The sequence below is a fragment of the Watersipora subatra genome, chromosome 3, assembly GCF_963576615.1.
Source record: "Watersipora subatra chromosome 3, tzWatSuba1.1, whole genome shotgun sequence".
NCBI classification, from domain to species: Eukaryota; Metazoa; Bryozoa; class Gymnolaemata; order Cheilostomatida; family Watersiporidae; genus Watersipora; species Watersipora subatra.
In genome coordinates, this window is record NC_088710.1 from 44063770 (window position 1) to 44076487 (window position 12718).

Here is a 12718-nt window from a genome sequence, read left to right on the forward strand (position 1 = left end):
TTCAGTAATGTTTAAATGACGTTTAAACATTGAGATAGAAAAATATATAAAAATAAAGTATATATATGAAAATTACAATTGAAATATCTATACTACTGTAGACTTGACAATCTGATTTTACTAAAGAGAAGGTTAAATGTAATTCACAGCCTGTGATCTATGCATACGATATGGACAGTATTCAACTGCATGTATATTAGGCAGGATCAGTATTGCTCGGGTAATTGTTTGAAAAAAAGCGTTTTGAGAATATAAAGAAATAAATTTTATCTCCAAGAAAGAGTTGCCACGGCTACCAATTCTATTTTTTGAAATTTTATACTTTAGTTAAATCATTAATATTTTCATTGTGATAAAGCTGCTGGTATTAGCCCATGTTAAGATGAGTTTTTCTTTGCAGTTTTTTTCTGATCTAAGTCTCAGTTAAATAGATAGTCTTTTTCCAAAACCTACTTTGATATACAAATATAAAAAAGTGGTTACTTAGTGCCTGAAGGCAGCGAAGTCATCATCAGATCATCATCAACGTTTGTTTAGATATTTAATAGAGGAGAGTCTGTCTGTCTAGGAAATGATAAATTTGAGCTCAGTAAGTTAGTGTGAAAGTTTTCATAGTAAAAGGAGGTTTTAATGAATTATCTCTAGATCAGTATTTCTGTCAAGCTTGTGCTCTTTCTTAGTACTCTTAATAATTTTTTCAAAATTATCTGTTCAGGTTTGAAAGTTTAATTCTAGCTAATGTTTTTATGTAATTATATTATCTCAATATTTAAAAAAAAACTAAGTTATATGCATTTTCAAAAAGGATTTTCATTTTTCCTCAGGTCTCTCTAAGGTCACATGCGTGTCACATTGTGATTCTCCCAAGCTATATTTCAAATATTAATTGCAGCTTATGTTCTAAAAATATATCCCTCATTTCTTGCAAATGCCTTTTTATAACAAAATGTTGGTCGTACTTGATGAACATTGAATAGTAGTGATTACAGCAGTGTTCTAACTGCTTGAGTATATTCTAAAAGAATTCTATGAAAGATATTTCTGAAATCTGTCAGACTAGTGGCTCATTTTAGGCGACTGGTGCGGCAAAGGCTAGTTCACACTGTGTCGTCGTATGTTGGGGGTTGTCCTCTCGACGATTTTTCATCGACTATGTGCACTGTTAACCAATAACATCGCAGAGGCAAAAAGTATGTCAGGAACATCGCAGCTGTCAAACTTTCCAAATACTTCGCCAAGTACCCACGGCAGCCTGTGTATAGTGTAGCACTTCGATTATGTCACTTGGCAATAGCGGGTCGCTTGATCTATATTTCCTTCATGACAGTTGCTGCGAGACTAGTATTCCATCGTTTCCATGATCGCATTGTATAATGACAATGTTATGCTGGGGGCTAATCGCTGATGTAAACATGGATGGGTTTGTGATAGTGTGAACAGTATTATCACCAGATAATCACCGATGTGTATTGTGGGATTAACGCTGACATACTGCGATACAGTGTGAACCTGCCTTTACTCAACTTTTGTCACTTATGTCGCCTCTGGCATCAAAGAGTTGAACTGCCTTGGTTTTGGCTGAATATCTCTCAATATGTCAATATGTGTTGAGTATATACTTGTCGCATGCTGGTACTATTATCTTCCTCCTTAACAGTACTCGACGATATCGCGGAAGTTTATAGAAGTGATGAACCTCTATAACAAAGCCCAAATCGACTATAGGGAAGGTTGCAAGGCCAGAATTATCCGACAGTTGGAAATTAGTAAGACTTGGGTGGTCGCATCGTTGTATTTTTATCATTTCCCTCACCAAGTGCGTCTGTGTTGTGCACGCTTGCTCAAAAACACAGCATATATCTAGATTCATGCTGTTACACATTCTCTGCTCATCTCGCTCCTTCTTGTGTCTGCGTGACAGGGAGAGGCGTCCAATTATATTCCTATTTTTTTAAATGGATTATTCGCTGTTGCCCAAAGGCTAGAAAATTGTGGATTAGCTCTACCAATTGTTAAAACACTTTCTTTACTTTTTTGATACAATTTGGGTAGAGTTATGTTGCTCGTCCAATGTGAAATCATACTTTGTTCAGTTTATTAAAATGACACTATTCCTTCAAATGGCTCTACAGATTAAATCAATGACTGCAGCACTGTTGTATTATGGACATGGGCTCACAACTTCAGAAAATTTCAACTAGTACAGATTATAAAACACGGATTTATGGAATAACATCTACCTGTCTTTGATTTGACATTTTACCTAATCTGCATCATGTTTAATGATACATCTTATGTTCATAGGCATCTATAGATTTATTGGTGTTTTATATAGATATGTTTTCTTTCTGTTGTACACTTGTAGTCACAGTATTGTCATGCGGGCTGTATGCTTTTATGTTGCTGTACTTAGCTATCACTGCGTGACCGCTATGTTGTCATGTGTTGTTCTGTTGCACACAGTCGTTTCTTGTCATTTCATTGCAGTACGGCACACTGTCTAGGAAACTCATAGACACCATGAATGATTATAACTACTGCCAGGTGACGTACAGACAAAAATGCAAAGAACGTATACGGCGGCAACTGACTATCAGTAAGGGGGTCGTGTGCGAGGCGTTGGTTTACTCAAAAAGGTCTTGTAACTTTTGCTGAGTTATCACTACACGCCAGGAAGCATTTCTGAGTTATTTTTTGTTGGAGTATTGAAAGGCCAGCTGTTTTACTTCAGGAGGGTGGTGGGTGTTCGGTTTTGAGTTTTTCTCAGAAAAGAGGTTGTAAGATTTTGTATTTCTTGTGGAATTCAACTCAAACAGATTCTGTTCATCAAATCAATCCAAGCTGATCTGCTCATCAATTCAAACTGGTTCCACTCATCAAGTCAATTCAAACTTATTCAACCTGCTCAAATTGGTTCTGCTTATCAATTCAATCGGATTCTGCTCATCAAGTCAGATAAACTAGTTCTGATCAAGTCAAATCAAACTGGTTCTGCTCATCAAGCCATACTGATTCTGCCAACTCAGCTGGTTTCGTTTCAAACGGTTTCAAGCCAATTCAAACGGTTTTTATTTGTTAATTTCTTCATCAATTCATTTTAAGTTAATACAAGACTTATGCCAGCTCCCAAACACCTGATTGTTGATATCTTCTATTCGATCTGTCAGCTATGTTCAATACTGCGCATCTTATTTGACACAAAGTTTAACTGAGCTATTTCTAATGATGCTTGTATGTACATAGGCTATTGGACAGTGTTTGGTTGAAGAGTCTTCTCTATAACCTAGTAGTATAAGCTATTATAGTGATAATATTGCTTGTATTGATCGCTTCTGCGCTGACTCGCCACAGCTGTGTGGCTAGACACTTCGCTAGTGACTAATCTTACTGAGTGTCTCTAGACCAATAATTACTATTATTTCAAATGCCAGGTCACCCATGCTAGTGTGATTGGCGGAAGCAATAGAGTGTCATTTCCTGCAGTCCGCATTTAACTGCTTACATAGTATTCGATTTTGCTGTTTAGTTGCAACAAACAGTGCTTATTTTATTACAACTTTTAACTGTTTGTAATCGATGCTCTTATTAAAACAATGCTTCTGCTTACCGCTTGTTTTGCTCACTCTCTCATCTAATGATGACCAGACAGCGGGATTGTCAATCTGTGTTCACTCTGGTTTAATTGGATTGATGATATATCTCCTGAATCGCTTCTCTGAAAAATGAAGTCTTTTCTAAATGTCTACATTTTGGTGAAGCATCTGGCTGTATTTTGTTAACCAACAGGCGTAAAACAATCGCTGATGGATAAAAATATGTAGTAATCAGAGATGAGTCAAGAAAATACAGTCAAACCTCCAATTACATGCGGATTTTGTAAATGTAAAATTTGAAAGCCTTTTTATTAACATCAAAAGTAATTCCAATATACTAATTTTAAATTTTATTGAAATATTGCAGTTTTGTAAGTAAAAGTAAAGCAGCTGGTAAAGAATAAAAGTAAGTAATATATAAAATGGGGTAAGTTAAACTTAGTCTAATGTAAGGTGAAAATAAATTACACTACCTATTTTTGTTACCAACGCTGCCTCTAAACCTGCCAATCTCCTAGCCTATACTTCCTTTGTATCTTGCTAAGGTCAAGTAGTAGTCATAAAACTTGATTGTTTTAGTTTTTGGATGCAAAATCTATCATTTTGCATTTAGTGATACATGTATATACTTATTTTATATAATGCATTTGTTTTAATGCTATTTGTAATTACTTGCAGTATTTATTGGGGAATTACTTTAGGTTCGTAAACTATAAAACAGAAAGCTTGGTAGTAATTGCTCCAACAAACGACAGCTTTATATACAAAGTAAATCTCATAATTAATTATTTTGTGTTGAGAGGGTTTGACTACTTTGTTAGCACACAATGCTATAATGTAGGTAAAACTAGGCCTGCAGCTCTAGTTTCCTCTGGCTTCTTTAGCTGATGTTTTCCTTGACTCTGCATTCTCTCACACCGAGCTCCTCTGCTTTTTCAGCTGGCAAATCAACTACCAACGATGAACTAGAAAATATGATTGAGACAGGGAATCCTCAGATATTCACACAAGGTGTAAGTTGACCACTACCTTCGCATATTTGTATGCGCATACCTTTATTGCTGGCACAGTTACTACTAGCTACTCTCAATATCTGCTGGTAGATGGGAAAGTCACTGCATAATTAGACAAGACAGTAATGCTTTTATAGGAGTGCCTAATAAAAGCTGGTCTGATCAACTCTTCTCTCAAATCCCTCCCATTAAAAGTCGAACAATAATTTGGTGTAGCGCAATAGAGTGTCCAATTGGAGAGAAAGTATGGACCTGCACTTTTCCAAGTTGTTAAGTTTAAAATAAGCCATATACCAGATTATGGATGGGTGTCTATTCCCATCCTTCTTGTAGATTGTTATGGAAACCCAAGCAGCCAAAAAGACGCTAGCAGACATAGAAGCACGGCACCAAGACATCATGAAATTGGAGACAAGTATTCGTGAACTGCATGACATGTTCATGGACATGGCAATGCTAGTTGAGAGTCAGGTAACTTTATGTTTATTTCTGCGTAACTCTATGGATATGCTTCTAGAACAGAAGAATAGAAAATGGCTCTTCCACTGTCCATAAACTTTGTACATTCATAACTGGTGGACACGCTTGTTAAAACTGGTGGACACGCTTGTTAAAACTGGTGGACACGCTTGTTAAAACTGGTGGACACGCTTGTTAAAACTGGTGGACACGCTTGTTAAAACTGGTGGACACGCTTGTTAAAACTAACTTCTCACATTGTTAAGATTTGTGCATCTTTTAATAACTTAGATCAGCGGTGCTCAACCTTTTTAGACATGTGATCTACTTTTATATTTGCCTGCCTTCAAAGATCGACTAGTCTAGCGAAGCCCCGAAACAAAAAATTAAAAACAAACTTGAGCCTGTAGTGGTGAGCCTATCACCTTTATTAAGTTCCACATATATGCTTATATAATGCAGTGATCCAGTAAGTAACATAATTTTAAAGGAAAAACATTCATTCTCTACCTTAGTGAGAAACCTGGCACTGGGAGGATGCAGCTAGTTTCTTATAGTCAGGGTAGTAGCAGGTAGCTGCTTTGCCTCTCGTATTTGGCCTGGTAAAAATAGACTGCTGTGCAGCTAGTTGCGATTTCAATTCCTTTAATTTTATTTTCCTTAATTCACTTTGGGCAGGAAAATCATTCTCGTACCTTTTATGCATGGTTGTGAAATGCCTTTCGAGGTTACCCTTCTTAGGAAGCGAGATGATGGCTTGGCAGATGAGGCACATGCATTTAGAGTTGGAAATGACAAAGAAATAATCCTCTTCCCATTCCTTGTGGAAGTGATAGGTTTTTTGTCGTTTCAGATTTGTCTTAACACTCATTTATGGGTTTATGTTTTTATTCAAAAAGAAAAAACGAGATCGACTGCTAGCAGAAAGCTGCATAACATTTTAACAAAAGTTATTTTGGGTGCATGAAGAACTATACACGGTTTTGTATCGAGTGCGGACCTATCGGCTTTTTCTGCGGTCCTGTGCTGGGAACTTATGAATGGCGTTCACGTGTATTTTTGTTGGTCTTGAAATACACAATCAAACACGACTATACATAAACAACGATAATAGGTAAATAATGTTATTATTAAAACTACTTTTTTAGTGCAGTAGTTTAGTAAAGTGCTGTGCAGCAATAGTAGTTGCTGCTAGTTAGTGAATAATTATTATTTTATGTTGTAATTATATGTTATCCTAAAATCATCCCGCGATCGACTGCCAAGCACTTGAAGATCGACTGGTAGATCGCGATCGACTGGTTGGGCACCCCTGACTTAGATAGTCTAATATCACTTTTAATCCAGTAAAACAGTCATAAGCAGATAATATTTACTTCCTTTCTTCTCATTACACTGGAGGTTGTCTTCAATTAGAGTCTGTGGGTAATATTGACTCTGTATTCATCTGTCGAGTTGTATTTTATCTCGTTTAAAATTTAGTATCTCATGTTAGTCAGCTCTGCGTCACTAGCTCTATGTTACTAATATAAAACCATTTCATTCCTTCAGCTCTAATAAACATGTTCCAGTTCAGATTATGATAGGCTATCAAACGAGTTATCATTGTTAGCTTTGGCTCTTACTTATCTCCCTTGTCTAGTCATAGTTTGACTTGAATGGTTTATCTCAGGCTAGTTCCTTGTCCATAGTTTCAAATTAAAACTCATAACAAGATGGAGCAATTTTTCTTGTGTTGCTTGTTTTCTTGAAGACGATTTCAAACCTGCAAACTGTTATCGTTCCTGGTTAAAAGACTTTCACGACATCTTAGTATAACATCTTTTCGCTGCAGGGTGAGATGATTGACAGAGTAGAATTTAATGTCAACCAGTCGGTGGAGTATGTGAAAACTGCGACAGAAGATACCAAAAAAGCTCTAAAATATCAAAGTGCTGCTAGAAGGGTGAGTATTGTAGGGGCCTCCGTGTTTGATGTGATAATATCAAAAAGATTTTTGGCCAACACCGTATCGGGGAGGGCTTAAAGCGTTCTTGCATAATCGTGGTAGGAACTATTAAAAATATGTCGGAGTTGTCTTTCCGTGCTGAGCATAATTCCACTTTTGACAAAAACATAATCATGGCATTTTGTATTTGTCACATTACCATAGTTAGTGCAGGGTACTACATTTATGCAAAGCCTATTTCATAGCTTCCATCTTTTAATTGTATACAAACGACGGAAACTGTTTGCTGTCCCTATTGGCTTATTGTGCTTTGATTTGGCAGCTTCTTTCTCACCATCAATTTATTGATTACGAAGAAATAACTGTTTCAACCAAGCAGTTAAAAAATGTTATCCATAATTTTGCTACAATGTTTTATGCCTTATGTATTAGTTTGTGTTTGTATCTAATATTGTTTGTGGGGCTGATATTCATTCACTCTGTATAAATGCCTTATCAATCATTTCAAAAACACTAAATATAATTTAAATCCAACGTGGTTATACATATATTGCATTTTAAGTTGATGAGCAATGACATCATACACAGCAATATATCAGTCTTTATTATTGAAACCCTCAGAAGAAAACAAGAACGTGGGAGCATTTGTCAACCAAGCAAACAAATCATGCTTTCTGAATTAATATCAGCCTCCTTGTTCACCTCCTTCTCTCGCACTATTATTTTGTCATGTTGTGTTATTATTTGCTTTTTTAGAAAAAGTGTTGTATAGCTATTGTCGTGACAGCTGTCTTACTAATCATCGCATTGATCATCATCGCTTCTGCCGTTTGCTCTAACGGCAAATGCAGCTGATCGATAGACTAGAGATTTTAATGTTAAAAGGCAGGAGTAGACAGAACACTCAGGCGTATTATTGCAGTGATGTTGCAGAGTCATTTTCATTTCTTGGTGCTCCTATTTTCATTTCTATTGTGCCGTGAGCGCAGATGTTTAAAGAGCGTTTGTGATTGTAAGTTTAGCACCATTTAGTATTTGGTTATGAATTATGATAATAAATGGATAAGTTTGGCCTTAATGACTGAAATCAATGCATGGTTATGATCAGGCCAGCTTCTATGCTCTTACATTGTTTTCATGTAATTTAGGCTGTCATCAGCATTTTTAATCACTAGTGATAGACAAGAACAATCTTGGCTGCATTGTAGACCATTACTAACAGTGTTTCACTATTCTTACCTCGTTTATCAACTACGTGTATTCATCATTCGCCAGTCATTTTCACTTACCAACTCTCCTCGCTAGCCAATGTAATCTATGTATAGCTAGTGTGAGTATTAGACACTATTGCAGGTTCTTATCTATATTGTGTATAATATAATTATCTGTCAAATATATGTTTATCATTTTGTGCTTTCTGTGTTGTGCTTCTGTTGTGTTTATGAATTCTAAGTTTTGTTAAATAGAATTGAGAAATTTTCTTTGGGCCCTGTGAGACGTAGTATCATCAAAATCAACTTTAAAGGTTGACTTGCAACAAAATTCACATTACAGTTATTTGGTATCAAAAGATTCACCGTGTCTTACTCTGCTGTGTTGTAGGTGCAAAATATGTGAAAATATGTTTACAAGCTCTTAAAAGCTTCGCCGCCGTCACGAAACCGCCGTAGATTAGAATCTCTTTCCAAAACGACTCAAATGGGACGTAACTGTGTTAGATGGTTTCTGTTTTCACTTTCATGCAACCTCATTCGTCGAAATATTTTCACAAATCTACTTCACGCATTCAATAAAACCATGTCGATTGTCCTTATGCGTCTATTTCATCATCATTGTAAGGCTGTCGCTTTCAGCACTGATATCTTATAACCTACCGTGAAAATTTGTATAATTTTTTAACCTTAGCTCGAAGGAGTACATATCATTGTCTGATAAACATGATGAGCCTGTTGGTCACCTATGATAATCGAAAAGTGCTGCAAAAATTATTTGCGAATTATTGGGTCACATGATCAGATTATGATTTGACGATTAGACCAAGCCGAAACAAAACTGTAAAGTAGCGAGCATCTTTATTTGATACGGGCCCTTCGGTAAAACCCGAAGTGTTTGTCATAAACTCGTGCTACGAGGAGTTTTATATTAGCCTTTTATTGGCCTTTTAATTCACATGACAAAATCACGTGTCAAAACAATAAACAAATGTATTGACTACGTCAGAAAAATAAACAGATTCCAATCTACGGCGGCTTTTTGTTTTTGAGCTTTTAAGAGCTTGTAATCACATTTCCACATATTTTGTACCTACAGCACAATAGAGTAAGACATGGTGAGTTTTTTGATAACAAATAACTGTAATGTGAATTTTGTTGCAAGTCAACCTTTAAGCTTTGCTTCACATTTTGGTGCGCTTTAAGTTTTATGCTCTAGCTTCAAAGAATGGCTGAGGTAACAGCATAAAAGATGGCCAGACACTCCCCCCCCAAACGTTGTCCCCTCTCAAATAATAAATTTAAATACATTTGATTTTTCTGTTCAAATGCAATTATAAGAAGCAAGGGCTAAAAAGCGTTACTATCAGTCAAATTCTTTCAGGACATCCATGATGGTTGATCCTCGTACGTCTGGATACTAATATAGTGGCTATGGGTAAATAAAGGCATAACCTTTTTGTTCTAAAATATTGCAAATTGATCAAAAAATAAAAATATATTTTTCAAATGAGTGAGCAGCTGTCCTACAGTGACAATTTTACCAGAGACAATTGTCCTAGAGCTGCATAAAGAACACCATTAATCTATGATATTATTGTCCGCTATAAGAGTTAATTCTTCAATATAGTTTTTATCTATAGCGTACCAACTTTACGCGATAAGTAAAGTTTGCTGCACGTTTTCGTGTTAGTTGAAGCTTTCGCTACCAACATATTTGGAATTATTCTGGGTAAACCATACAATGACTGAAATATTGATACAAATAGTAGTAAGGAATTTAATATTATTCTATGATAAAATAATTGTTATGCCAGATAGAAAATGATGATAGTTAACCAAAATATTTACGCTTTGCCAGTTTTACATAGCATCCAAGTACAGAGCTTATATTTATGATTATATCATGATATCAACCAATGCTATTCCCTGATTTTATATTCCCAAAGGCCACTGTGGTTTACCAATAAGTGAAACATCCCTTAGAGTTAGACTAAGTGCTATAATGTTTTGAATATCCAACCCCGATACATCGTGTAACTTGAAATATTGCATTCATTAAATGAATAACCTTAGTGTGACTGAACGAGGGCTTTGGTAAACCAACCAATAAATCATAGCAGTAATGTAATGAGTTGTAGTGTTCAGTGTTGTTACAAGTTGCCTTTCAGTCTTTCACGTCTATTGAAATCACTGATTGTCATAGCCACCTTTCAGTTACCTTTTCAACAAATGCCAGTTGGTGACCAGTTTACTGCAGTGGGAATCATAGTGCTTTTGAGTGTAGGCTAGAAAAACTTTTGCATTCACTGTTTTCAGTGTGCAAGCCACAACTTGTGATGCATCGTGTAACTTGAAATATTGCATTCATTAAATGAATAACCTTAGTGTGACTGAACGAGGGCTTTGATAAACCAACCAATAAATCATAGCAGTAATGTAATGAGTTGTAGTGTTCAGTGTTGTTACAAGTTGCCTTTCAGTCTTTCACGTCTATTGAAATCACTGATTGTCATAGCCACCTTTCAGTTACCTTTTCAACAAATGCCAGTTGGTGACCAGTTTACTGCAGTGGGAATCATAGTGCTTTTGAGTGGAGGCTAGAAAAACTTTTGCATTCACTGTTTTCAGTGTGCAAGCCATAACTTGTGATGCATTAGACCTTTGTTACTTTGTTATAATGAAGGTTCATCTCACTGCAGTGGTCTTTTACTTAAATTTGCATTTTTGCATGACATTCAGTCTGTCAGGTAGCCTGGTCTTGTACCGTAACAATTATTAACTGTCGTGATAGTGATGGCATTATTTACAGTATTTCATATAATAGAATGACATTAACATAAGTTACCACTATTATAAATACTGGTAACCTAGCAGTCTAGTGTGCCATGAGACATGGTCAGACATAATAAGTGTACGTACAATTATTCTGAGATGCTAGGAGCGGTAAAGTGATGCAGTGGCTAGAGTGATGATTCTCTATAGTGCAAGTCATTAATTTGCATGCTTTATGATGCAATCTTTTTCACCCTCCAACTGTGGCTTCGGATAGACACTGCTCTTATCATAGTAAAGCTTGAGAGCTTTTTAAATAAGTTGTAGAAGGCGATGGGCTAAGGCTATGCATATAGTTAGTTAACTTGCTAAAGCACGAATTTTAATGACCACTATAAAGGATGATCAACCAAAAAACAAAAAAGTAACTTCAATGCATGATTAGAGCTATACTTTATTCTAATGCCCCTAAGAAAATTAGTTTGAGTTGTGATTTTAAACTGTTATAAGTTCGAATCCTGTACAATACAATAATTTCTCCCAACACCGAACAGTGGCTTTAGGCGGATGAAAACAGCTCTTAGTATAGTAAAAATTGTTAATACATCTCTGTTGAAATAATAAAATCAAAAAGCTTTCTGCTATTTTAACCACTAAATAATGATAGCATTGGGTGACTTGTTATGCAGGTTGGTCAGAGCTTGCGATGCTTTCCTGAAGTAATACCAAGGATTGCGTGTAACTTTCCGTGATATTTTTTGTGAAAATAGCTAACTTTGCACTTTTAAAAGATTTTGCTTCCGATTGTAGTTGCTAGCAAATATTAATTTTCCAAAGATTGTCAATACATGTTTGAGATGAAACAAGGAATTATAACATCAGCCATATACTGTACATGGATTTAATTTCTACATTTCGTACAGCAAATAGCAATCCAAAAGAATGGAAACCAAGTTTTTAAGAGGCATGTTTTAGAATGGACTTTTGATACACCTTGTTACTATTCACCTGTAACTTTTACATGTTGACCTCAATTTCTTGTTTATTGACCTTTACAGAAGAAGATTATGATGATAATATGTGTGGTCGTTCTCATAGCAATCATTGGAGGAATTATTGCTGGCACTGTGGCCTAATTATTGCTACTCCACAAGTCATCTCACTCCTTCACATCACATGGCTTTAGAACAAATATGCTTTCTTTCCAATGTTCTTAGTTTATTGTATATACATGCACTTTTTCACATGTGTCGAGATTTGTGCCCTCATGGAAGCTTCATTGGTTTTTCCAATGCGCTAGAAGATGTTGACTTCAAATGAATATGTACTGTATAGTCAATATTCGTACAAGAAACAATTCTAAAGCACATAAGGACAGTGAACTGATGCGAATTACCTATCATATGATGCTGACAGAATAGCTATTGTAAAGGTACGTTATGTGCTTGTAGGTTAGCTATTGCAGCAGTACATTAAATGTTAGTATAATAGCTGCTCCAAAATTAGAAATGTGTTTTAGTCATTGGTCATATTGAATGTGTGGTCATTGCGAGTAAAAAAAATTTTAGTTGTTGGAGTTATGCTTTCGTCGCTGAAGAAGTGGTAATTCCTTCGAAACAACTCTTAGTCACACACGTGTATTTACATATTTATATTATTGTTTATTTTGTCATTGTTTCAGCAGGTTATTACCAGACAATAGTTTGGTTGTCCTTTTGC

At 35.8% G+C, this 12718-nt stretch overlaps 1 protein-coding gene across 2 annotated transcripts in view; it reads left to right on the forward strand.

The window, feature by feature from the left end:
• LOC137392261 (syntaxin-like) overlaps window positions 1–8424 on the forward strand; it is a 28363-nt gene extending 19939 nt beyond the window's left edge. The window contains exons 6-10 of one of the 2 annotated variants that reach the window (XM_068078929.1): window positions 1658–1766; window positions 4533–4606; window positions 4940–5077; window positions 6900–7010; window positions 7770–8424. In XM_068078929.1, the coding sequence (XP_067935030.1) occupies window positions 1658–1766; window positions 4533–4606; window positions 4940–5077; window positions 6900–7010; window positions 7770–7868 (531 nt within the window). In that variant the 3' untranslated portion in view covers window positions 7869–8424. Of the gene's footprint in view, window positions 1–1657; window positions 1767–2487; window positions 2597–4532; window positions 4607–4939; window positions 5078–6899; window positions 7011–7769 lie in introns of both variants that reach the window. The other variant, XM_068078928.1, reaches the window with a different exon arrangement.
• The last annotated feature ends 4294 nt before the right edge of the window (window positions 8425–12718 follow it).